The following is a 24113-nucleotide window of genomic DNA, read 5'->3' as shown; positions in this document are numbered from 1 at the left end:
TACACTTCCTGATGAACTAAGTCACTGTGTCAGTGTATACGTCAATATTATTCTGAGGCAACCCGGAACATGTACCAGTCCGCGTGATCAAAATAGTCTTGAAGCATGGATTCCGATTGGTCAGACCAGCGTTGAATAGACTTTAGCACGGGTACTTCTTGTTTTGAGTTTCTGCCTACAGAATGGGGAGGAGCAACCCAGACAGGTGTGTTGATATGACACTACAGTGTAAATCCCTTTGTAATCCTTGCCCTAGCCATAAGATCAGTTTCTAAATCCCAATTCCAATAAACAAATTGAAGCCAAGATTTATGTCCGGTAAAAAGTGCAGCAGCATCCCCAGTCAGGGGAAATTACTGTGAGAAGATGAACTGAAAATCCATGCAAAGATTTTCCTCTCGTTCTAATACAGTTAGTCATTCTGTCAGCAACTTGGTATGCTCCACATCACTCCCCAATCCATTCAAAATCCTTTCACTCAGTTGAACATCTTTCTTAGCCATTGTGGCTTTCTCAAGAAATTGGCATGGGGCTGTTTTTGAAAGGAGGGCTCGCGTGACACTGCAGAAACCTCTCAAACATTGTGGTTTGGGGGAGTTTTTATAAACCGGACTGTAAATCCTGTGGGAGGGTAAAGCTACTCAATTCAGTGTTGACTGAGTGTTGAGGCAGAGACTTGTTTAATCTATCAGTTTTGTCCTTTCCTCAGCATGCGGCTTTTGGAACCCCAGAATGGACAAGCACTTCACTGTGTGTGTACAGCCTGCCACGGAATGAAAGTCTTTGTTGTTTTGTGCGAAGTATGGGGGAACCTAGAAATAGTTACTCATCTCTTGTCGTTTCCCTGCGCCTCTGGTTCAGGAGGACGTCCTTTCCATGTCATGCTCCTTAGTCATTCAATACATGAAGCAACTTATCAATGAAAGTAGTCTAAATGTATCAGGTCATTTATCATGGTATTTTATATTCTTGGACAGGCGTGGTGAATAGAATTTCACAGTCCCTTATCATTCAGACAGAGCATTCAAGAGTATCTAAATCATTATCACCCTCAGAGATCCTCAAGTTGGTGACGTACCCAACTGTTCCAGCCTCTCACCACACACAAGGAAACAACCACTCAAGGACCAGGAACCAACCATGCTTTCATTGTTGATACCTTCAGCCTCTCTGCTCTCATAGAGGATCACTTAACATTTTCTTTGAACTTAAGTGGAACAAGCAATAATGCTAAATGTGCTTGTCGGTTCACCAATCAGCCCTGTGCCTAAGTGAACACTACTACTGTACTATGCTCAAAGTACAGAGGATGCTAATGGCTTCAATGACCTTTAAACTCTTCAGTTAAGAGGTTGGCTAGGTTAATCCACTGTGAACATGAGAACATTTACTCCAGTATTAAAATCCCTATAGAATTTCTTAGACATGATTTACACTCCAACAGCAAACAGACTCTGACGCCCCAGCTCCCAGCGTCTTAATGGAGCTTCTGTTGAGGCCTCAGCTCCCAGCGTCTTAATGGAGCTTCTGTTGAGGCCTCCGCTCCCAGCGTCTTAATGGAGCTTCTGTTGAGGCCTCAGCTCCCAGCGTCTTAATGGAGCTTCTGTTGAGGCCTCCGCTCCCAGCGTCTTAATGGAGCTTCTGTTGAGGCCTCAGCTCCCAGCGTCTTAGCCTCTATGGGCTAGGTGGGACGCAGGCGTCCCACCCGTGGTGCACTCCATCAACAGCAGGTGCATTTCAAGAGCGGCAAATTTGAATCCAAATAAATGTCAAAATTCAAATTTTTCAAACATACAACTATTTTACACCCTTTGAAAGATACGATTTTACGATACGATTTTACGATTTCAAAAAGGTTTTACGGCGAAAGCATAAATTTAGAGTATGTTAGGACAGTACATTTACAAGAGTTGTGTGTAATGTTTTGTCAATTCAAAGACAGGGTCACCAAAACCATAAAATCAAATCAAATCAAATTTATTTTTATATAGCCCTTCGTACATCAGCTGATATTCTCAAAGTGCTGTACAGAAACCCAGCCTAAAACCCCAAACAGCAAGCAAAGCATGTGAAAGAAGCACGGTGGCTAGGAAAAACTCCCTAGGAAAAACTCCCTAGAAAGGCCAAAAACCTAGGAAGAAACCTAGAGAGGAACCAGGCTATGAGGGGTGGCCAGTCCTCTTCTGGCTGTGCAGGGTGGATATTATAACAGAACATGGTCAAAATGTTAAAATGTTAAAATGTTCATAAATGACCAGCATGGTCAAATAATAATAATCATAGTAGTTGTCGAGGGTGCAACAAGCACGTCCGGTGAACAGGTCAGGGTTCCATAGCCGCAGGCAGAACAGTTGAAACTGGAGCAGCAGCACGGCCAGGTGGACTGGGGACAGCAAGGAGTCATCATACCAGGTAGTCCTGAGGCATGGTCCTAGGCTCAGGTCCTCCGAGAGAAAGACAGAAAGAGAGAGAGAGAATTAGAGAGAGCATATTTAAATACACACAGGACACCGGATAAGACAAGAGAAATACTCCAGATGTAACAGACTGACCCTAGCCCCCCGACACATAAACTACTGCAGCATAAATACTGGAGGCTGAGACAGGAGGGATCAGAAGACACTGTGGCCCCATCCGATGATACCCCCGGACAGGGCCAAAACCAGCTAAAATGATGCACTAACCTTTTACAATCTCCATCAGATGACACTCCTAGGACATTATGTTAGACAATGCATGCATTTTTAGTTCTATCAAGTTCATATTTATATCCAAAAACAGTGTTTTACTATGGCATTGATGTTGAGGAAATCGTTTCCCTCCAATAACCGGCAGTCAAGTCAGCATCACAAATTAAATAATTAAAATTAGAAAACATTGGTAAAATATTATATTGTCATTTAAAGAATTATAGATTTACATCTCTTGAACGCAATCAACTTGCCAGATTTAAAAATAACCTTACTGGGAAATCACACTTTGCAATAATCTGAGCACTGCGCCCAGAAAAATATGCGTTGCGATACAGACTAGTCGTCATGTTGGGGAGATCTAAAATCGAAAATACTATGTAAATAATCCATTACCTTTGATTCTCTTCATCAGATGTCACTTCCAGGTATCACAGGTCCATAACGAATGTAGTTTTGTTCAAAAAAGCTCATCATTTATGTCCAAAAATCTCCGTCTTGTTAGCACATGATCTAAGCCCGCCGGACTTCACTTCATGAACGAGGGTAAAAAATATATTTACGTTCGTTCAAACATGTCAAACGTTGTATAGCATAAATCATTAGGGCCTTTTTTAACCAGAACATGAATAATATTCAAGGTGGACGAATGCATACTCTATTATAACGTATTGGAACGAGGGTACCCAACATGAACTCGCGCGCCAGGTGTCTAATGGGCCATCATCGTTCCATGGCTCTTGTTCGGTCAGATCTCCCTCCAGAAGACTCAAAACACTTTGTAAAGGCTGGTGACATCTAGTGGAAGCAATAGGAAGTGCCAAAATATTCCTCAGCCCCTGTGTTTTTCAATGGCATAGGTTTAAAGGTAATACAACACATCAGGTATCCACTTCCTGTCAGAAAATGTCTCAGGGTTTTGCCTGCCAAATGAGTTCTGTTATACTCACAGACACCATTCAAACAGTTTTAGAAACTTTAGAGTGTTTTCTATCCATATATAATAAGTATATGCATATTCTAGTTACTGGGTAGGATTAGTAACCAGATTAAATCGGGTACATTTTTTTTATCCAGCCGTGCAAATACTGCCCCCTAGCCCTAACAGGTTAATGGAGCTTCTGTTGAGGCCTCAGCTCCCAGCATCTTAAAGGAGCTTCTGTTGAGGCCTCAGCTCCCAGCGTCTTAATGGAGCTTCTGTTGAGGCCTCAGCTCCCAGCATCTTAATGGAGCTTCTGTTGAGGCCTCAGCTCCCAGCGTCTTAATGGAGCTTCTGTTGAGGCCTCAGCTCCCAGCGTCTTAATGGAGCTTCTGTTGAGGCCTCAGCTCCCAGCGTCTTAATGGAGCTTCTGTTGAGGCCTCAGCTCCCAGCGTCTTAATGGAGCTTCTGTTGAGGCCTCAGCTCCCAGCGTCTTAAAGGAGCTCTCTGAGACCTTGTGGTGAACAAAAGGCCTCTCCTACTGATGCTTATTGGTTGCCATCTGGGAATCCCTTTAATTCAACACTTCCTGGACACTTAACCTGTCATCGTCACCCTGTTGTTTCTAATGTTGTTTCCATGCCACCACGACGGTCTCATTAGTTTCCCAGGGATCTAAAGGAGGCTGTAAAATAAGTCACAGCCCAACTTGTGATCATACTTGCCTCCAATTTACAAAGGAAATATGATCGAGGAAGAGCGGCCGATTCTCTCCAGGGTAGTTTCTTTTAACCCTCTGTTGTAGCCCGCTTGTTTTATTTACATTCCATCTAGCCGATCTAGAAATCGAGAATGAGCAATGAGCGGACTGCAGTGTAGAAAATAATATTATTCTGCAGAAAGTTTCAGGACTAGCCTGCTTCTGTAATGCCTGTCTGGAAACGTGGTTTGAGAAGCAAAGTGCATTAGAAGAGTTGTGTTCTGTTCTGTTTGCGTCTGTCTTTACATGGCTTTCACTTTGAGGATCGGGTTCTTTGTGTAGGCTTGTCTGCTGGCTCACTGTGTCTCCACAAGGCCCAGGAACAGAACAGGTTGACAGCAGGCTGATTACCTGTCCTGTCCCATTCACTCAGCACAGTTTGGCCACGTCATGCATCATAAACTGACACAGAGTGATTACGATGTCATTAGGCCCCTCTCACCGCAGCTCGCCGCGACATTGATTTGCTAGCTCCTCTCTCCCAGGGAGTGAACAAATACCTTTCGGAGGCTAGTAGGGAGAAATGGCCTTTCAAGCGCATTTCGAAAGCCATTTTGGAAAGATTCAGATCTTTTACAGTAGAAAAAAATTACATATATTGTCTCCCCACAAATATACCTAGAGATCAAACTGGAAAGATGGTATTTTGAGTATTCAGGCTGCATTCTGTCACACGCTTCTGGCCACATTGTCACACGGTTCCGGTTAAAGTTTGGACAAGGGTTTTTCTTTAGTTTTACTATTTTCTACATTGTAGAATAATAGTGAATTCAAAAACTACGAAATAACACATATGGAATCATGTAGTAACCAAAAAAGTATTAAACAAATCAAAATATATTTTATATTTGAGTTTCTTCAAAGTAGCCACCCTTTGCCTTGATGACAGCATTGTACACTCTTGGCATTCTCTTAACCTGTTATGGCTAGGGGGCAGTATTTTCACGGCCGGATAAAAAACGTACCCAATTTAATCTGGTTACTACTCCTGCCCAGTAACTAGAATATGCATATAATTATTGGCTTTGGATAGAAAACACCCTAAAGTTTCTTAAACTGTTTGAATGGTGTCTGTGAGTATAACAGAACTCATATGGCAGGCAAAAACCTGAGAAGATTTCATGCAGGAAGTGGCCTGTCTGACAAGGTGTCGTTCTTCTTGTCTCTGTTTATTGAAGAGTGAGGATCTTAGCTGTCCCGTGACACTTCCTACGGCTGCCATAGGCTCTCAGAAGGCGGCAAAACGCTGAATCGTGGCTTTGCAAGATCTGGCTGAAACAAAGTAGCGCGTATGGATAGTGGCTGGTTACAGTACTGTGAGACTCAGGCTCGTGCCCGCGTCGACCGAAAGCTTTGTTTTCTTTCCTCTGTTTAGCTAAATGGACATTCCCGGTCGGAATATTATCGCTTTTTTACGAGAAAAATGGCATAAAAATTGATTTTAAACAGCGGTTGACATGCTTCGAAGTACGGTAATGGAATATTTAGATTTTTTTTGTCACGAATTGCGCCATGCGCGCGACCCTTCTTTACCATTCGGACAGTGTCTGGGACGCACGAACAAAACGCCGCTATTCGGATATAACGATGGATTATTTTGGACCAAACCAACATTTGTTATTGAAGTAGCAGTCCTGGGAGTGCATTCTGACGAAGACAACAAAAGGTAATCAAACTTTTATAATAGTAAATCTGATATTGGTGAGTGCTAAACTTGCCGGGTGTCTAAATAGCTAGCCCGTGATGGCTGGGCTATGTACTTAGAATATTGCAAAATGTGCTTTCACCAAAAAGCTATTTTAAAATCGGACATATCGAGTGCATAGAGGAGTTCTGTATCTATAATTCTTAAAATAATTGTTATGCTTTTTGTAATCTAATGTTTTGCTTTCGCTGTAAAGCCTTTTTGAAATCGGACAGTGTGGTTAGATAAAGGAGAGTCTTGTCTTTAAAATGCTGTGAAATAGTCATATGTTTGAAAAATTGAAGTTTTTGTATTTTTGAGGAATTTGTAATTCGCGCCACGCCTATCATTGGATATTGGAGCAGGTGTTCCGCTAGCGGAACGTCTAGATGTAAGAGGTTAACCTCCCTGGGCAAGGTGGGACGTTTGTGTCCCACCCTAGTCAACAGCCAGTGGAATCGCGTGGCGCGAAATACAAATACCTCAAATGCTATTACTTCAATTTCTCAAACATATGACTATTTTACACCATTTTAAAGACAAGACTCTCGTTAATCTAACCACATTGTCCGATTTCAAAAAGGCTTTACAGCGAAAGCAAAACATTAGATTATGTCAGGAGAGTACCCTGCCAAAAATAATCACACAGCCATTTTCAAAGCAAGCATATATGTCACAAAAACCAAAACCACAGCTAAATGCAGCACTAACCTTTGATGATCTTCATCAGATGACACTCCTAGGACATTGTTATACAATACATGCATGTTTTGTTCAATTTATATCAAAAAACAGCTTTTTACATTAGCATGTGATGTTCAGAACTAGCATACCCACTGCAAACTTCCGGTGAATTTACTAAATTACTCACGATTAACGTTCACAAAATACATAACAATTATTTTAAGAATTATAGATACAGAACTCCTTAATGCAATCGCGGTGTCAGATTTTAAAATAGCTTTTCGGCGAAAGCACATTTTGCAATATTCTCAGTACATAGCTCGGCCATCACGGCTAGCTAATTTGACACCCACCAAGTTTCGCCCTCACCAAACTCAGATTTACTATAAGAAAAATTGGATTACCTTTGCTGTTCTTCGTCAGAATGCACTCCCAGAACTTCTACTTCAACAACAAATGTTGTTTTGGTTCCAAATAATCCATAGTTATATTCAAATACCTCCGTTTTGTTCGTGCGTTCAGGTCAGTATCCGAAGGGTGACGCGCGAGCGCATTTCGTGACAAAACATTTCAAAATATTCCATTACCGTACTTCGAAGCATGTCAAACGCTGTTTAAAATCAATTTTTATGCAATTTTTCTCATAAAATAGCGATAATATTCAAACCGGGCAACGTTGTATTCATTCAGAGGCTGTAAGAAAAAATTTGAGAATTGTCATGAACGCGCAACAGCGTGTCACTGTTCCCAGCCTGACCACTCACAAAATCTCCTGCTGTTTTTCGTCCAGAGACAGGAGCGACGTCATTCCACTTTCTGGCGCCTTCTGAGAGCCAATGGAAGCCTTAGAAAATGTCACGTTACAGCAGAGATGTTGTATTTTCGATAGAGATGCCACAGAAGGAGAACAAATTGTCAGACAGGGCACTTCCTGTATGGAATCTTCTCAGGTTTTGGCCTGCCATATGAGTTCTGTTATACTCACAGACACCATTCAAACAGTTTTAGAAACTTTAGGGTGTTTTCTATCCAAATCTACTAATTATATGCATATTCTCGTTTCTGGGCAAGAGTAGTAACCAGTTTAAATTGGGTACGTTTTTTATCCGGCCGTGCAAATACTGCCCCCTAGCCCCAACAGGTTAACTAGCTTCATGAGAAATGCTTTTCCAAAAGTTCCCACATATGCTGAGCACGTGTTGGCTGCTTTTCCTTCACTCTGCGGTCCAACTCATCTCAATTGGGTTGAGGTCGGTTGATTGTGGAGGCTAGGTCATCTGATGCAGCACTCCATCACGCTCCTTCTTGGTCAAATAGCCCTTACACAGCCTGGAGGTGTGTTTTGGGTCATTGCCCTGTTGAAAAACAAATAGTCCCACTAAGCACAAACCAGATGGGATGGTGTATTGATGCAGTATGCTGTGGTAGCCATGCTGATTATGTGTGCCTTGAATTCAAAATAAATCAGACTGTGTCACCAGCAAAGCACCATCACACCACCTCCTCCATGCTTCACGGTGGGAACCACACATGCAGAGATCATCTGTTCAACTTCTCTGCGTCTCACAAAGACACGGCGGTTGGAAGCAAAAATCAAAGAATTTGGACTCATCAGACCAAAGGACAGATTTCCACCGGTCTAATGTCCATGGCTCATGTTTCTTGGCCCAAGCAAGTCTCTTCTTCTTCTCTTCCACTTTAGTAGTGGTTTCTCTGCAGCAATTTGACCATGAAGGCCTGATTCACACAGTCTCCTCTGAACAGTTGATGTTGAGATGTGCCTGTTACTTGAACTCTGTGAAGCATTTATTTGGCCAGGAATCTAAGGTGCAGTTAACTCTAATGAACTTATCCTCTGCAGCAGAGGTAACTCTGGGTCTTCCTTTCCTGTGGTGGTCCTCATGAGAGCCAGTTTCGTCATAGTACTTGATGTTTTTTGCAACTGCACTTGAAGAAACATTAAAAGTTCTTGATATTTTCCGTATTGACTGACCATGTCTTAAAGTAATGATACTGTCATTTCTCTTTGATTATTTGAGCTGCGCTTGCCATAATATGGACTTGGTCTTTTACCAGTAGGGCTATCTTCTGAATACCACCCCTACCTTGTTGCAACACAACTGATTGGCTCAAACGCATTAAAAGAAATTCCACAAATTAACTTTTAACTTGGGACACCTGTTAATTGAAATGCATTGCAGGTTACTACCTCATGAAGCTAGTTGAGAGAATGCCAAGAGTGTGCAAAGCTGTCATCAATGCAAAGGGTGGCTACTTTGAAGAATCTCAAATATATTCTGATTTAACACTTTTTGGTTACTACCTGATTCCATATGTGTTATTTCATAGTTTTGATGTATTCACTATTATTATACAATGTAGAAAATAGTAAAAATAAAGAAAAACCCTTGAATGAGTAGGTGTCCAAACTTTTGACTGGTATTGTATGCCAAACAACCATTGCTTTCTAAGTTTAACAAACCATACAACTATATGCACAAGGATTACTGTTAAAAATGTTACCCTGAAAAATGTACACAAACAAATTCAGTGGAAGAACTGTGCAGATGCAAACTCTGGTAACTAAATTACATGGGATTATCTCACCCCGGTTTTTATGCAACCATGTTTTCCAAAAACTTCTGTTCTAGATTAAGATTCAAAGATGTCTGCAGATATAATTGGTAGTCAGCTATGACATTGCACTTTTAGTTTCAAAAATATATATATTTTGGTTATTGAACTACACTAAGTGAAGTGGATTTATATCTGGTACCATAATTACATCATGGGTCCCTGATCTATACTACACAGAAATGCATCAGTATGGATATGAATGTCATTCTCTGTTTTACAAGTTTGGACATCACACTAGAGTACAGTGCAGTACAATACAGAATAGTAGATTACAGTGGACTTCTGTATAGTACATTACAATATACTGTGCTGTACTCTTCTTTTATTGTATTGTACTGTAACCTACTCATTGTACTGTGCTATCCAAACTTGTGAAACATACGTAAACGATAAGTTCAGATTTGGTCCAGTCACGTCTGTGGACATTAACATCAAGGCCAGGGTGGACTGACCAAATTTCAACTACTTTTCTACGTCCATGGACGACCGGTGTCGGTCGGTGCTCAGTGGCTGAGGATGCTGGTTTCAGTTAATGGAACGGGAGGGGTAGGTGTGAAGAGAGCGAGAGAGAGAGCGAGAGAGAGCGCGAGAGAGAGCGCGAGAGAGAGCGCGAGAGAGAGCGCGAGAGAGAGCGCGAGAGAGAGCGCGAGAGAGAGCGCGAGAGAGAGCGCGAGAGAGAGCGCGAGAGAGCGCGCGAGAGAGCGCAAGAGCGAGAGAGAGAGAGAGAGAGAGAGAGATGCCTGTTTTAATTTTATTGGTTTGAGCAATGAGCTGAACATAACAGTATGTTAATAACGGAATTACAAGTTTTTAAATCATTTCAATATTTATAAGTAAAATGTCAGTAATACTTGTTACTCCTGTGAACTTTAATTATCCTCCTCATGAGAGGAGATATCTGGGTTTTAGGTAACGGAATCACAAGGCAGAAAGCAATATTTCTTAAACTTACAGAAAGTAAAACATTTATCAAATGAAATGTGTGATATTATTTTGCTGTGGTGTTTACGTCAACGTTATTGTGGTTTGATGTATTTCTGACACCTTAAGACGTTTTCTGGTAGATGTTTATCCACAAATCAAAGCCTTTACTTCTGCCCCAAAGAATTGTGATGGAATATGGTTGTAAAATGTATCTATCCTTAATTTCCCCAAAAGATGCACTCTTAGCTTTCATTTTACACCCAATTTAATATGCTCCTATGAACTTCTCATGTTGATTCTCATGGGTCCTTTTACATGGAAATGCCCAGGGGTGGCAGGCAAATTATTGTATTTAAACATTATTCATGTGGTCAATGGGCCTATAAGCTGCATGTCAATTGTTATTTACTCAAGCCTAATTGGATCCTGCATTTGCAAAAAATAAATTGGAGCAGGGAGTGGTTTATGCCCAATTAATGCACCGTGTTTGGCAGTGCCCTGTTCCTCACGCAGATCAGAGCTAATCATTTTGAAGCACTCTAATGTTGACTGCCTTGAATTAATGAGCACTGAGCTCAGTGTCACCATGGAGCTTAAATCAGCCAGTATCTCTCTCGCGCGGTATCTCTCTCGCGCGGTTTCTCTCTGATGCATTGAGCGCACACACACCGTCTCTCTTCCCTGTACCGTCATAGTGCCTCGGAATCAATTACGGTTCCTCGCCGCCTGTTCCTTCACCACAACCAAGTCTTTAATTGAGGGAATTAGTGAGCGAGTCCATGAGATGATGCGGTATCAGAGGTCTGTCTGAATTAGTAATGATCAGTCCATGAGATGATGCGGTATCAGATCTGGCTGAATTCGTGATGATCAGTCCATGAGATGATGCGGTGTCAGATCTGGCTGAATTCGTGATAATCAGTCCATGAGATGATGCGGTGTCAGATCTGGCTGAATTCGTGATGATCAGTCCATGAGATGATGCCGTGTCAGAGATCTGGCTGAATTCGTGATGATCAGTCCATGAGATGTGGTGCCAGGTCTGTGTAGCAAGAGAAGAGCGGGAGAGACGAGAGGGAGACCAGAGGAGGGAGAGTGCTTAACACCAGTCTCTCTCTCCTTCTCTGACCTCCAGTGGTTGGGATTGAAGCAGTTCAATGCCTTCCTGTCTGCTAATCATGGTGGTGGAGCAGAGAGAGGGAGAGAGGGGCCAAGTCCACACAACAACCACCCTTTGAATAATCAAGGCATCAGTTTACATCAAGGCCTTACTGGCATTCCTGGATGTCTCCCATGCGTTGAGACGCACTTCCTCTCTGTGGCAAACCCCTCCCACACAGTATCTGCTGCTGTATACAGAGCTTTTTAAGTGATGTGTCTTCCCCTTCTCTCTTGCAGATGGAATCTCCTGTCTCCACACCGGCCCCTCCCCCCCTCCACCTCCTGGCCGCCGTGGGGGACAACATCGCGTCCCCGTGCGAGCAGATAATGGTGCGCACTCGCTCGGTGGCGTCCAACACATCAGACGCTTCCCTGGCAACGGAGCCCGATTGCCTTGGTCCCTGCGAGCCCGGGACTAGCGTCAACCTGGAGGGCATTGTGTGGCAAGAGACCGAAGACGGTGAGTAGGCTAACATTAGCCCCTGCATAGCCCGACAATTGTTGCCACTGGTGTTCCTTTTGAACAGACAAAACAGCTGTGTTTTATTGGGCCTCAACACGTTTTGTTCAGTCTGGGCCTTGAAGATAACAGAAAGCACTTGTTTTACTCTGCCCACGGCTAAAGACGTGCATCACCTCTAACATTGGTTCATTCAAGCCTTCCACTGAGGTCAAAGTTCAAGGTCTGTTGTGGGACTATAATAACTAGCTTTCTCAGGAATTTGCCTAAAGGTTCATGTTATGCTGCAAAGACTGACCTATTGAAGGTCTCCTGACTCAAACCATGACTGGTGAAGCTGCTTTGTCAATGAAATCACACAACTGTGGGCGGGTTTGGCCTAACTGTGGGCAGGGTTGGCCTAACTGTGGACGGGCTTGGCCTCTTATATTCCATGTTACACAATTCGGCCAATTTTAGCAGTAGTTGGCACTTGGCAGGTAGATGGGATCTTCCTGGATAGAAAGATGGACAGTTCCTAGATGGCTTAATAATTTGTTAATATCCATACTAGAGGTCGACCGATTAATCGGAATGACCGATTTTCAGGTTTTCATAACAATCGGTAATCGGTATTTTTGGACACCGATTTGCCGATATTTTATTTTTATACACCTTTATTTAACTAGGCAAGTCAGTTAAGAACACATTCTTATTTTTGATGACGGCCTAGGTATTGTGGGTTAACTGCCTTGTTCAGGTGTAGAACGACAGATTTTTACCTTGTCAGCTCGGGGATTCAATCTTGCAACCTTACGATTAACTAGTCCAACGCTCTAACCACCTGCTTTACATTGCACTCCACGAGGAACTTGCCTGTTTTACGCGAATGCAGTAAGAAGCCAAGGTAAGTTGCTAGCTAGCATTAAACTTATCTTATAAAAAATAATCAATCAATCATAATCACTGCAAATGTTTGATGATATTACTACTTTTTCTAGCCAGTCCTGCGTTGCATATAATCGATGCGGTGCGCATTCGCGAAAAAGGACTGTCATTGCTCCGTGTACCTAACCATAAACATCAATGTCTTTCTTAAAATCAATACACAAGTATATATTTTTAAACCTGCATATTTAGTTAATATTGCCTGCTAACATGAATTTCTTTTAACTATGGAAAATGTGTCATCTCTTGCAACAGAGTCAGGGTATATGAAGCAGTTTGGGCCGCCTGGCTTGTTGCGAACTGTGTGAAGACTATTTCTTCCTAACAAAGACAGCCAACTTTGCCAAACGGGGGACGATTTAACAAAAACACATTTGCGAAAAAAGCACAATCGTTGCACGACTGTACCTAACCATAAACATCAATGCCTTTCTTAAAATCAATACACAGAAGTATATATTTTTAAACCTGCATATTTAGCTAAAAGAAATCCAGATTAGCAGGCAATATTAACCAGGTGAAATTGTGTCACTTCTTGTGTTCATTGCACGCAGAGTCAGGGTATATGCAACAGTTTGGGCCGCCTGGCTCGTTGCGAACTAATTTGCCAGAATTTTACGTAATTATGACGTAACATTGAAGGTTGTGCAATGTAACAGGAATATTTAGACTTAGTGATGCCACCCGTTAGATAAAATACGGAACGGTTCCGTATTTCACTGAAAGAAAAAAAAACGTTTTGTTTTCGTGATGATAGTTTCCGGATTTGACCATATTAATGACCAAAGGCTCGTATTTCTGTGTGTTTATTATATTATAATTAAGTCTATGATTTGATAGAGCAGTCTGACTGAGTGGTGGTAGGCACCAGCAGGCTCGTAAGCATTCATTCAAACAGCACTTTCGTGCATTTTGCCAGCAGCTCTTCGCAATGCTTCAAGCATTGCGCTGTTTATGACTTAAAGCCTATCAACTCCCAAGATTAGGCTGGTGTAACCAATGTGAAGCCGGGTGCGCGCTAATAGCGTTTCAAACGTCACTCGCTCTGAGACTTGGAGTAGTTGTTCCCCTTGCTCTGCATGGGTAAAGCTGCATCGAGGGTGGCTGTTGTCGATGTGTTCCTGGTTCGAGCCCAGGTAAAAGCGAGGAGAGGGACGGAAGCTATACTGTTACACTGGCAATACTAAAGTGCCTATAAGAACATCCAATAGTCAAATGTATATGAAATACAAATCGTATAGAGAGAAATAGTCCTATAATTCCTATAATAACTACAACCTAAAACTTCTTACCTGGGAATATTGAAGACATGTTTAAAGGAACCACCAGCTTTCATATGTTCTCATGTTCTGAGCAAGGAACTTAAACGTTAGCTTTCTTACATGGCACATATTGCACTTTTACTTTCTTCTCCAACACTTTGTTTTTGCATTATTTAAACCAAATTGAACATGTTTCATTATTTATTTGAGGCTAAATTTATTTTATTGGTGTATTATATTAAGTTAAAATAAGTGTTCATTCAGTATTGTTGTAATTGTCATTATTACAAATATATTCTAAAAACCGGCCGATTAATCGGCATCTGCCTTTTTTTGGGTCCTCCAATAATCGGTATCGGCGTTGAAAAATCATAATCGGTCGACCTCTAATCCATACTCAACAGAACCCCTGGCAACACAAAGCCAGACTTCTTTTCAACTCTGCCTGATGGGTAGTAGGCCATTGGCAACTCTCCCACAACGTCGGTCTGAGTGAAACACTACTTCTTTGATCACACACATGCTATACATTCATTCCATTTTAAATGTGTATCACCAGCAGACCCAGTTTACAGGGCCTGAATAACTTCCCCTAATCTTCTGTCACACATGCAAAATAATGCAAACACCTAATCTTCAAAGCGGTGCATGTTCAATCGCTCAGTACGCATGCGGGGTACAAATCGCCCACACAGCCACAGTCAATGCGCCCTTCGATGCGCCCGTTCTAAGCCACTGAATATAAAGGCCGCCGCCTCATCAACATTCCCAGTCCTCCATGGCGGCTCCAGCTGTGGGCACTGGGTCTTATTCATCCCAGTCCTCCATGGCGGCTCCAGCCGTGGGCACTGGGTCTTATTCATCCCAGTCCTCCATGGCGGCTCCAGCCGTGGGCACTGGCTCTTATTCATCCCAGTCCTCCATGGCGGCTCCAGCCGTGGGCACTGGGTCTTATTCATCCCAGTCCTCTATGGCGGCTCCAGCCGTGGGCACCTGGGTCTTATTCATCCCAGTCCTCTATGGCGGCTCCAGCCGTGGGCACTGGGTCTTATTCATCCCAGTCCTCTATGGCGGCTCCAGCCTCAGGGAGAGCACACAGCCAGCTGCCCCCTGACTCGGTCTCCCAGCAAGGGAAGAGAAAGCGACTGCCGGGTCAGGGAGGTTGTTGGGAGGATGAGGCGGCTCCAGACAAGGCTACTACATCTGTTAGTGACATGTCTGTGGCTGCAAGCCAGCCAGCCAGCACCTACTATGAGTGCTGTTTGGTTCGCTCTCCCTGGGGACTGTTTGGCTCGCTCTCCCTGGGGGCTGTTTGGCTCGCTCTCCCTGGGGGCTGTTTGGCTCGCTCTCCCTGGGGGCTGTTTGGCTCGCTCTCCCTGGGGGCTGTTTGGCTCGCTCTCCCTGGGGGCTGTTTGGCTCGCTCTCCCTGGGGGCTGTTTGGTAGTGGTTGATAGACCCCAGTGTGCTAATGTGATTCCACTCTGCTGGGCTCAGGGAGGAGGTGGGAGGGGGTCAGTGGTTTCAGAGCGGGGAGGAGGTGGGAGAGGGTCAGTGGTTTCAGAGCGGGGAGGGGGTCAGTGTTTCAGAGCGGGGAGGAGGTGGGAGGGGGTCAGTGGTTTCAGAGCGGGAGGCGGTGGGAGAGGATCACTGGTTTCAGAGCGGGGAGGAGGTGGGAGAGGGTCAGTGGTTTCAGAGCGGGGAGGGGGTCAGTGGTTTCAGAGCGGGGAGGAGGTGGGAGAGGGTCAGTGGTTTCAGAGGTGGGAGGGGGTCAGTGGTTTCAGAGGTGGGAGGGGGTCAGTGGTTTCAGAGGTGGGAGGGGGTCAGTGGTTTCAGAGGTGGGAGGGGGTCAGTGGTTTCAGAGCGGGGAGGAGGTGGGAGAGGGTCAGTGGTTTCAGAGCGGGGGGGAGGTGGGAGGGGGTCAGTGGTTTCAGAGCGGGGAGGGGGTCAGTGTTTCAGAGCGGGGAGGAGGTGGGAGGGGGTCAGTGGTTTCAGAGCGGGAGGCGGTGGGAGAGGATCACTGGTTTCAGAGCGGGGAGGAGGTGGGAGAGGGTCAGTGGTTTCAGAGCGGGGAGGGGGTCAGTGGTTTCAGAGCGGGGAGGAGGTGGGAGAGGGTCAGTGGTTTCAGAGGTGGGAGGGGGTCAGTGGTTTCAGAGGTGGGAGGGGGTCAGTGGTTTCAGAGGTGGGAGGGGGTCAGTGGTTTCAGAGCGGGGAGGAGGTGGGAGAGGGTCAGTGGTTTCAGAGCGGGGGGGAGGTGGGAGGGGGTCAGTGGTTTCAGAGGTGGGAGGAGGTCAGTGGTTTCAGAGGTGGGAGGGGGTCAGTGGTTTCAGAGCGGGGAGGAGGTGGGAGGGGGTCAGTGGTTTCAGAGCGGGGAGGAGGTGGGAGGGGGTCAGTGGTTTCAGAGCGGGGGGGAGGTGGGAGGGGGTCAGTGGTTTCAGAGCGGGGGGGAGGTGGGAGGGGGCCAGTGGTTTCAGAGCAGGGAGGAGGTGGGAGGGGGTCAGTAGTTTCAGAGCGGGGAGGAGGTGGGAGGGGGTCAGTGGTTTCAGAGCGGGGAGGTGGTGGGAGGGGGTCAGTGGTTTCAGAGCGGGGAGGAGGTGGGAGGGGGTCAGTGGTTTCAGAGCGGGGAGGGGGTCAGTGGATTCAGAGCGGGGAGGAGGTGGGAGGGGGTCAGTGGTTTCAGAGCGGGAGGATGTGGGAGAGGGTCAGTGGTTTCAGAGCGGGGAGGAGGTGGGAGGGGGTCAGTGGTTTCAGAGCGGGGAGGAGGTGGGAGGGGGTCAGTGGTTTCAGAGCGGGAGGATGTGGGAGAGGGTCAGTGGTTTCAGAGCGGGGAGGGGGTCAGTGGTTTCAGAGCGGGGAGGGGGTCAGTGGTTTCAGAGCGGGGAGGAGGTGGGAGGGGGTCAGTGATTTCAGAGCGGGGAGGAGGTGGGAGAGGGTCAGTGGTTTCAGAGCGGGGAGGAGGTGGGAGGGGGTCAGTGGTTTCAGAGCGGGAGGATGTGGGAGATGGTCAGTGGTTTCAGAGCGGGGAGGAGGTGGGAGGGGGTCAGTGGTTTCAGAGCGGGAGGATGTGGAAGATGGTCAGTGGTTTCAGAGCGGGGAGGAGGTGGGAGAGGGTCAGTGGTTTCAGAGCGGGGGGAGGTGGGAGGGGGTCAGTGGTTTCAGAGCGGGGGGAGGTGGGAGGGGGTCAGTGGTTTCAGAGCAGGGAGGAGGTGGGAGGGGGTCAGTGGTTTCAGAGCGGGGAGGAGGTGGGAGGGGGTCAGTGGTTTCAGAGCGGGGAGGAGGTGGGAGGGGGTCAGTGGTTTCAGAGCGGGGAGGAGGTGGGAGGGGGTCAGTAGTTTCAGAGCGGGGAGGAGGTGGGAGGGGGTCAGTGGCTTTAAGGGGGGAGTGGTTCAGTGGTTTCAGAGCGGGGAGGAGGTGGGAGGGGGTCAGTGGTTTCAGAGCGGGGAGGAGGTGGGAGGGGGTCAGTGGTTTCAGAGCGGGGAGGAGGTGGGAGATGGTCAGTGGTTTCAGAGCGGGAGGAGGTGGGAGGGGGTCAGTGGTTTCAGAGCGGGAGGAGGTGGGAGGGGGTCAGTGGTTTCAGAGCGGGGAGGAGATGGGAGAGGGTCAGTGGTTTCAGAGCAGGGAGGAGGTGGGAGGGGGTCAGTGGTTTCAGAGCGGGGAGGGGGTCAATGGTTTCAGAGCGGGGAGGAGGTGGGAGGGGGTCAGTGATTTCAGAGCGGGGAGGAGGTGGGAGAGGGTCAGTGGTTTCAGAGCGGGGAGGAGGTGGGAGGGGGTCAGTGGTTTCAGAGCGGGAGGATGTGGGAGATGGTCAGTGGTTTCAGAGCGGGGAGGAGGTGGGAGGGGGTCAGTGGTTTCAGAGCGGGAGGATGTGGAAGATGGTCAGTGGTTTCAGAGCGGGGAGGAGGTGGGAGAGGGTCAGTGGTTTCAGAGCGGGGGGAGGTGGGAGGGGGTCAGTGGTTTCAGAGCGGGGGGAGGTGGGAGGGGGTCAGTGGTTTCAGAGCAGGGAGGAGGTGGGAGGGGGTCAGTGGTTTCAGAGCGGGGAGGAGGTGGGAGGGGGTCAGTGGTTTCAGAGCGGGGAGGAGGTGGGAGGGGGTCAGTGGTTTCAGAGCGGGGAGGAGGTGGGAGGGGGTCAGTAGTTTCAGAGCGGGGAGGAGGTGGGAGGGGGTCAGTGGCTTTAAGGGGGGAGTGGTTCAGTGGTTTCAGAGCGGGGAGGAGGTGGGAGGGGGTCAGTGGTTTCAGAGCGGGGAGGAGGTGGGAGGGGGTCAGTGGTTTCAGAGCGGGGAGGAGGTGGGAGATGGTCAGTGGTTTCAGAGCGGGAGGAGGTGGGAGGGGGTCAGTGGTTTCAGAGCGGGAGGAGGTGGGAGGGGGTCAGTGGTTTCAGAGCGGGGAGGAGATGGGAGAGGGTCAGTGGTTTCAGAGCAGGGAGGAGGTGGGAGGGGGTCAGTGGTTTCAGAGCGGGGAGGGGGTCAATGGTTTCAGAGCGGGGAGGAGGTGGGAGGGGGTCAGTGGTTTCAGAGCGGGAGGATGTGGGAGAGGGTCAGTAGTTTCAGAGCGGGGAGGAGGTGGGAGAGGGTCAGTGGTTTCAGAGCGGGGAGGGGGTCAGTGGTTTCAGAGCGGGGAGGGGGTCAGTAGTTTCAGAGCGGGGAGGGGGTCAGTGGTTTCAGAGCGGGGAGGGGGTCAGTGGTTTCAGAGCGGGGAGGGGGTCAGTGGTTTCAGAGCGGGGAGGGGGTCAGTGGTTTCAGAGCGGGGAGGAGGTGGGAGGGGGTCAGTGGTTTCAGAGCGGGGAGGGGGTCAGTGGTTTCAGAGCGGGGAGGAGGTGGGAGAGGGTCAGTGGTTTCAGAGCGGGGAGGGGGTCAGTGGTTTCAGAGCGGGAAGGAGGGGGTCAGTAGTTTCAGAGCGGGGAGGAGGTGGGAGGGGGTCAGTGGTTTCAGAGCGGGGAGGAGGTGGGAGGGGGTCAGTGGTTTCAGAGCGGGGGGATTGGGAGGAGAAGCACTCTGTTCTGCAGGTGTGGACTGTTGTTATGGTCCCCGGTGCTGGAGAAACATTTGGGGTTGCCGGAGTGCATATCCCCTCGCTTTGAAGCCAGTGTTTTGTCTCTCTGAAGTGGACAGATCTATATCTCAGTGACACCCTGTGTGGGTGGACAGTGAGTGGAACAAACAAGTCCTCTGGTAGAGATCACATAGATAAAAGCACTTTAAAACACCTCCCCATAGCTTGTAACACATCTCTACATTTATTTGTGTTTGTTTAAATAAAAAATGTACCTTTTTTATTTAGTCAGGTAAGATTGATAAAAACACATTTTCTTTTATAATAGCATAGATTCTCCTATGCTAGTTTTATCCACAGTTGAACAACAACCTATTGGCTAGGGTTTAATCGGAGCCCAGTTACTCAGTTCCTTTTCAAGGCTCTATGTTCCCCTTCTCCACCGAGAGAGCTTAAAAACAGACAACTTAACACATGGGAACCAAATGAGTAAACCTAGGCATGAGCAGAGCAACGCTCCGCAGAGCCCCAGAGCCAATCAGAGAACAGTGTGATTACCTGTGATGTTAAGCAGTTCTGCCTCCTCCTGCATGGCAACTCTCACATGGAGCTGCTCAGGCATGCAGTGTGGCGAGCATGTAGCTTGTTTAGCATGCCGCACAACAGCTGCATTTTCACCTCTGCCTTTTGCCCTTGTGGGAGTCAATGAACAACAGACACCAGTTAAACGTCTGCACCTCGCCAGAATGAAGCGCTCCAGAGAAAGGAAGGGTGGTTGAGGTGGAGGGAAAAAAATAAGAATCTAGTCCCAAAAAAACATGCCCTGCCGGATTCACCTTTTCCCCAGGCTTCTGATATTATGTCTAGTCTCAGCATGAATGATTTATCCAATGTAATATGCGCTTAAAGGTAACAACCTAGATACATTTGACCTCCAAATGACCACCTTTTAAAGGTACGTTATGCATCCGTATGTGAATCAATTAGCTTTTCACCCATGTGAAGGAGCTTGTGCAGTCTCCACCCTCTGACACATTCAACCATGAACATGAGAGAGGCGAAGAGAGAAGGAGAGTCTGGCATGGAGGCGTTTGAGTCGGCTGGCTTGCAGTGCAGGAAATGAAGACCAAGGGAGGAGCAGGGATGGTATTTTAAGGCTGAGCTCTGACACACATCCCTCAGCGTGGATATGGTGACAGGCTAGGGTCTCCGCTGCAGTGCCCTGGGCCAACCTTCCCAGGACTCGCACGCCGCTGATACTTCCAAAATGTCAGCTCTGAAAATCGTAGGAAAGTTTATTGCTCTTGAAGTGCGGCCCAGAAAGCCTCTCGCTCCGAGGGCCAGGGAACACAGCTGATTCCCAGCCAACGCTGTTTTACCCCTGTCAACCTCTCTTTCTCTCTCCACACACAGCAGGCTATTCCCCTAGCGGTCACACAGGCACTATGCCTTAATAGATCAATAATACAGGCTGATTGGGAAAAATGTTTCCTGGATTGTTTATACATTTACTTCATTGGCGGATTCAGACTGTTAGCTTTAGCCGCCGTAGTTATTTGGCATTGGAGCAGAAAAAGAGGTCGCTCCAAAACGGATATTATCATATAAACATTTGGAGAAGTCTTTTAAGCAGTGCTGACTTGTCAGTGTTTGGAGGAAGCGTGTATGAAAGGTCCTCTGGGTTCTGGAGCTCACTGCCGACCATGCTGTCTTACTCTTTTCATCACCCCCACCTGTCAAAGGCTTCATTGAAATGTTTTTCTAAAGGGGTGACGCCTTGCTCTCGTTGAGCTTGCTCAGTGCTATGTCCTTGATGTACCGGAGCGAACATTGACAGGAGGCCCGTAGCTGTCTACACTGGCCAGCGAGGAAGAAGGGGAGGGGAAAAAATCGAACTCTTGTTTTAACAGTAGAGGAGGACATGTCAGGAAGAACGGAAGAATTAAATGGATGTTCAATTGAGCCTTGACTTTCTCCCTTCACCTCCCTCCCTTCACCTCCTTCCCTCCACCTCATTCCTCCTTTCTGTAGTCTTCACTTCATATCAATGGGCTTTGTCCAATTGTCAAAGTGGCCAATTTCCCGAGTGCTGCTTGCAGCTCACCACACAAGACACATTTGGAATTGAAATTCCATGCTGTCCAAAGGGCAGGCCCATTCTTTCAGGCTGACAACTGCGATCTTCCATACACTCCAATAGACCGCAACCTTAACCCACTCCAATAGACCGCAACCTTAACCCACTCCAATAGACCGCAACCTTAACCCACTCCAATAGACCGCAAACTTAACCCACTCCAATAGACCGCAACCTTAACCCACTCCAATAGACCGCAACCTTAACCCACTCCAATAGACCGCAACCTTAACCCACTCCAATAGACCGCAACCTTAACCCACTCCAATAGACCGCAACCTTAACCCACTCCAATAGACCGCAACCTTAACCCACTCCAATAGACCGCAACCTTAACCCACTCCAATAGACCGCAACCTTAACCCACTCCAATAGACCGCAACCTTAACCCACTCCAATAGACCGCAACCTTAACCCACTCCAATAGACCGCAACCTTAACCCACTCCAATAGACCGCAACCTTAACCCACTCCAATAGACCGCAACCTTAACCCACTCCAATAGACCGCAACCTTAACCCACTCCAATAGACCGCAACCTTAACCCACTCCAATAGACCGCAACCTTAACCCACTCCAATAGACCGCAACCTTAACCCACTCCAATAGACCGCAACCTTAACCCACTCCAATAGACCACAACCTTAACCCACTCCAATAGACCGCAACCTTAACCCACTCCAATAGACCGCAACCTTAACCCACTCCAATAGACCGCAACCTTAACCCACTCCAATAGACCGCAACCTTAACCCACTCCAATAGACTTGATGTAAAAGCAATAGAGGAGCCAGATGGCCCCTGACCACTGAAGTCATTAAGAGATACCATGTTACACACCACAACTACCATTTGACTAATGTTCTTTTGACAAACTCGACCCTCCCCCCTCCCCATTCATTTATCATAAAGAGATGGAAAGTTGGAAGTTTTGGACTTGAACCTTGAGATTTAACCAATACATCAGTATTTTCTTTGTTCAGTGCCGCTCCAGAAGTAATTTATCATGTACATTCAATAGAAATGTCAAACAGGAAATGTTATCAATTTATCCTCTCCTGTATGTTGCTTTCAGAATGTTGAGTGCACATTCGTACAGAGTGACTTACACACTAATAAGACCCAACAGGAGCTCATTTTCAGGAGAAAAACGTTTTTCTGCTAACAACATTATAACCATGTGAAATGCACACAAATAACCTGGATATCACCCAAACCATGGAAAAATATGACCTTTCAGACTTAGCTTTTCTGGTTAAAATGGCAAGTTAATCAAATGTTGAACTGAGGTCATAGTTTGAGGATGTGTTACACACACAGCGCCCAATAGAAACGTATGTATCTATTAACCCTTCATCACCCGATGTGAGACAATGCATGATGAAACAAGCCTTGGATTTCAACTTCCACTCTGATTTTAATGTATGGTGGCTGATGGGAAATCAATGTTACTAGTATGCTTTCAGACATTGACAGCACAAGAACTAAAGCCACTGATGTGTTCTTTAAATTGAGATTCATATTTTAATTTGAATGCTACTAAGTTCGATATGCGTCTTGCGCACATCAAAGTATTTCACCATTTCAAATGACACATGAATTGAATCTTTCTAGCTAGCTTTTTGTTGCACACCATTAATGCCAGCTCCAGTATTAGCACAATGCCTGTATCATTCCCCTGTAGTTAACTGATGTGTATCCCTTACATACCACCATCATCTAACACTGTTCTAACACCATTAATACCAGCTCCAGTATTAGCACAATGCCTGTATCATTCCCCTGTCGTTAACTGATGTGTATCCACACCATTTTTCTCAGAGTTCTCTCTTATCTCCACGGTCCCTTGATGAACCAGGCTGTCATGGCAACATGGCTGGTGTGAGCAAAGTGCTTTAACCCCCACAGGGACACGTAGAGGTTTACAAACCTTATTAGCAGGCATATTTACATCAGTCGCTCGCTGTGTGTGTGCACAGTGATAATTACCTCAGCTGATTGTACGGCACGTATGAACGATTGAGCTTTTTCTGAGGGCTTTTAGCAGGATTATTAAATCAATTTACACAACCTTTTCTCTTAACCGAAACTTTAAATAAAACCGTTTGTGTTCAACCTTCTCTTATTTCACTGACATGATGCCATGATTGATAATTTGGCTTAGCTGCATTTGTAGCAGTTAAAGAGATTGTAACAAACTCATTATCTCTGAACCTTAAAGGGGCAAAACAAGTGGCGGGCTGACCAGTTTGGTGTTGTTTCAATTGCATATCAAATGAAATCATTTGATTTGTCACATGCACCGAATACAACCGGTGTAGAGCTTACGTGAAATGCTTTCTTACAAGCCCTTAACCTGCAGTTCAAGAAATAGAGTTAAGTAAAGATTTACAAATAATAAAATAAATAGTAACACAATAAAATAGCAATAACGAGGCTATATACAGGGGGTACCAGTACCGAGTCAATGTGTGGGGGTACAGGTTAGTCGAAGTGACTGCATAGATAATAAACAGCGAGAAGGAGCATTGTAAAAACAAAGGATGTGGGGTTGGGGGTGTAAATAGTCTGGGTGGCTACCCTCTGTAGCAGGGATGCAACCAGTGAGTATGCTCTCGACGGTTCAGCTGTAGAACTTCTTGAGGATCTGGGGACCCATGCCATATCTTTTCAGACTTCTGAGGGGGAAAAGGCTTTGTTGTGCCCTCTTCACATGTCTTGGTATGTTTGGACCATGATAGTTTGTTGGTGATGTGGACACCACGGATCTTGAAACTCAACCCACTCCACTACCACAATGTCAATGGGGGCCTGTTCGGCCCTCCTTAATCTATAGTCCACAATCAGCTCCTTTGTCTTGCTTACATTGAGATGAGTTTGTT

At 46.4% G+C, this 24113-nt stretch overlaps 1 protein-coding gene across 2 annotated transcripts in view; it reads left to right on the top strand.

The window, feature by feature from the left end:
- LOC106562774 (zinc finger protein 609) overlaps positions 1–24113 on the top strand; it is a 115241-nt gene that overhangs the window by 66162 nt on the left and 24966 nt on the right. For both annotated transcript variants that reach the window (XM_082969735.1, XM_045708846.2), the window contains exon 3: positions 11697–11919. In XM_082969735.1, coding sequence (XP_082825861.1) covers positions 11697–11919 — 223 coding nt within the window. The remainder of the gene's footprint in view (positions 1–11696; positions 11920–24113) is intronic.

Source organism: Salmo salar, chromosome 26 (assembly GCF_965601325.2).
Source record: "Salmo salar chromosome 26, fSalSal1, whole genome shotgun sequence".
NCBI lineage: Eukaryota > Metazoa > Chordata > Actinopteri > Salmoniformes > Salmonidae > Salmo > Salmo salar.
Note: the sequence above shows the minus strand (reverse complement) of the source record. Positions and strands in the feature narration are given on the sequence as shown.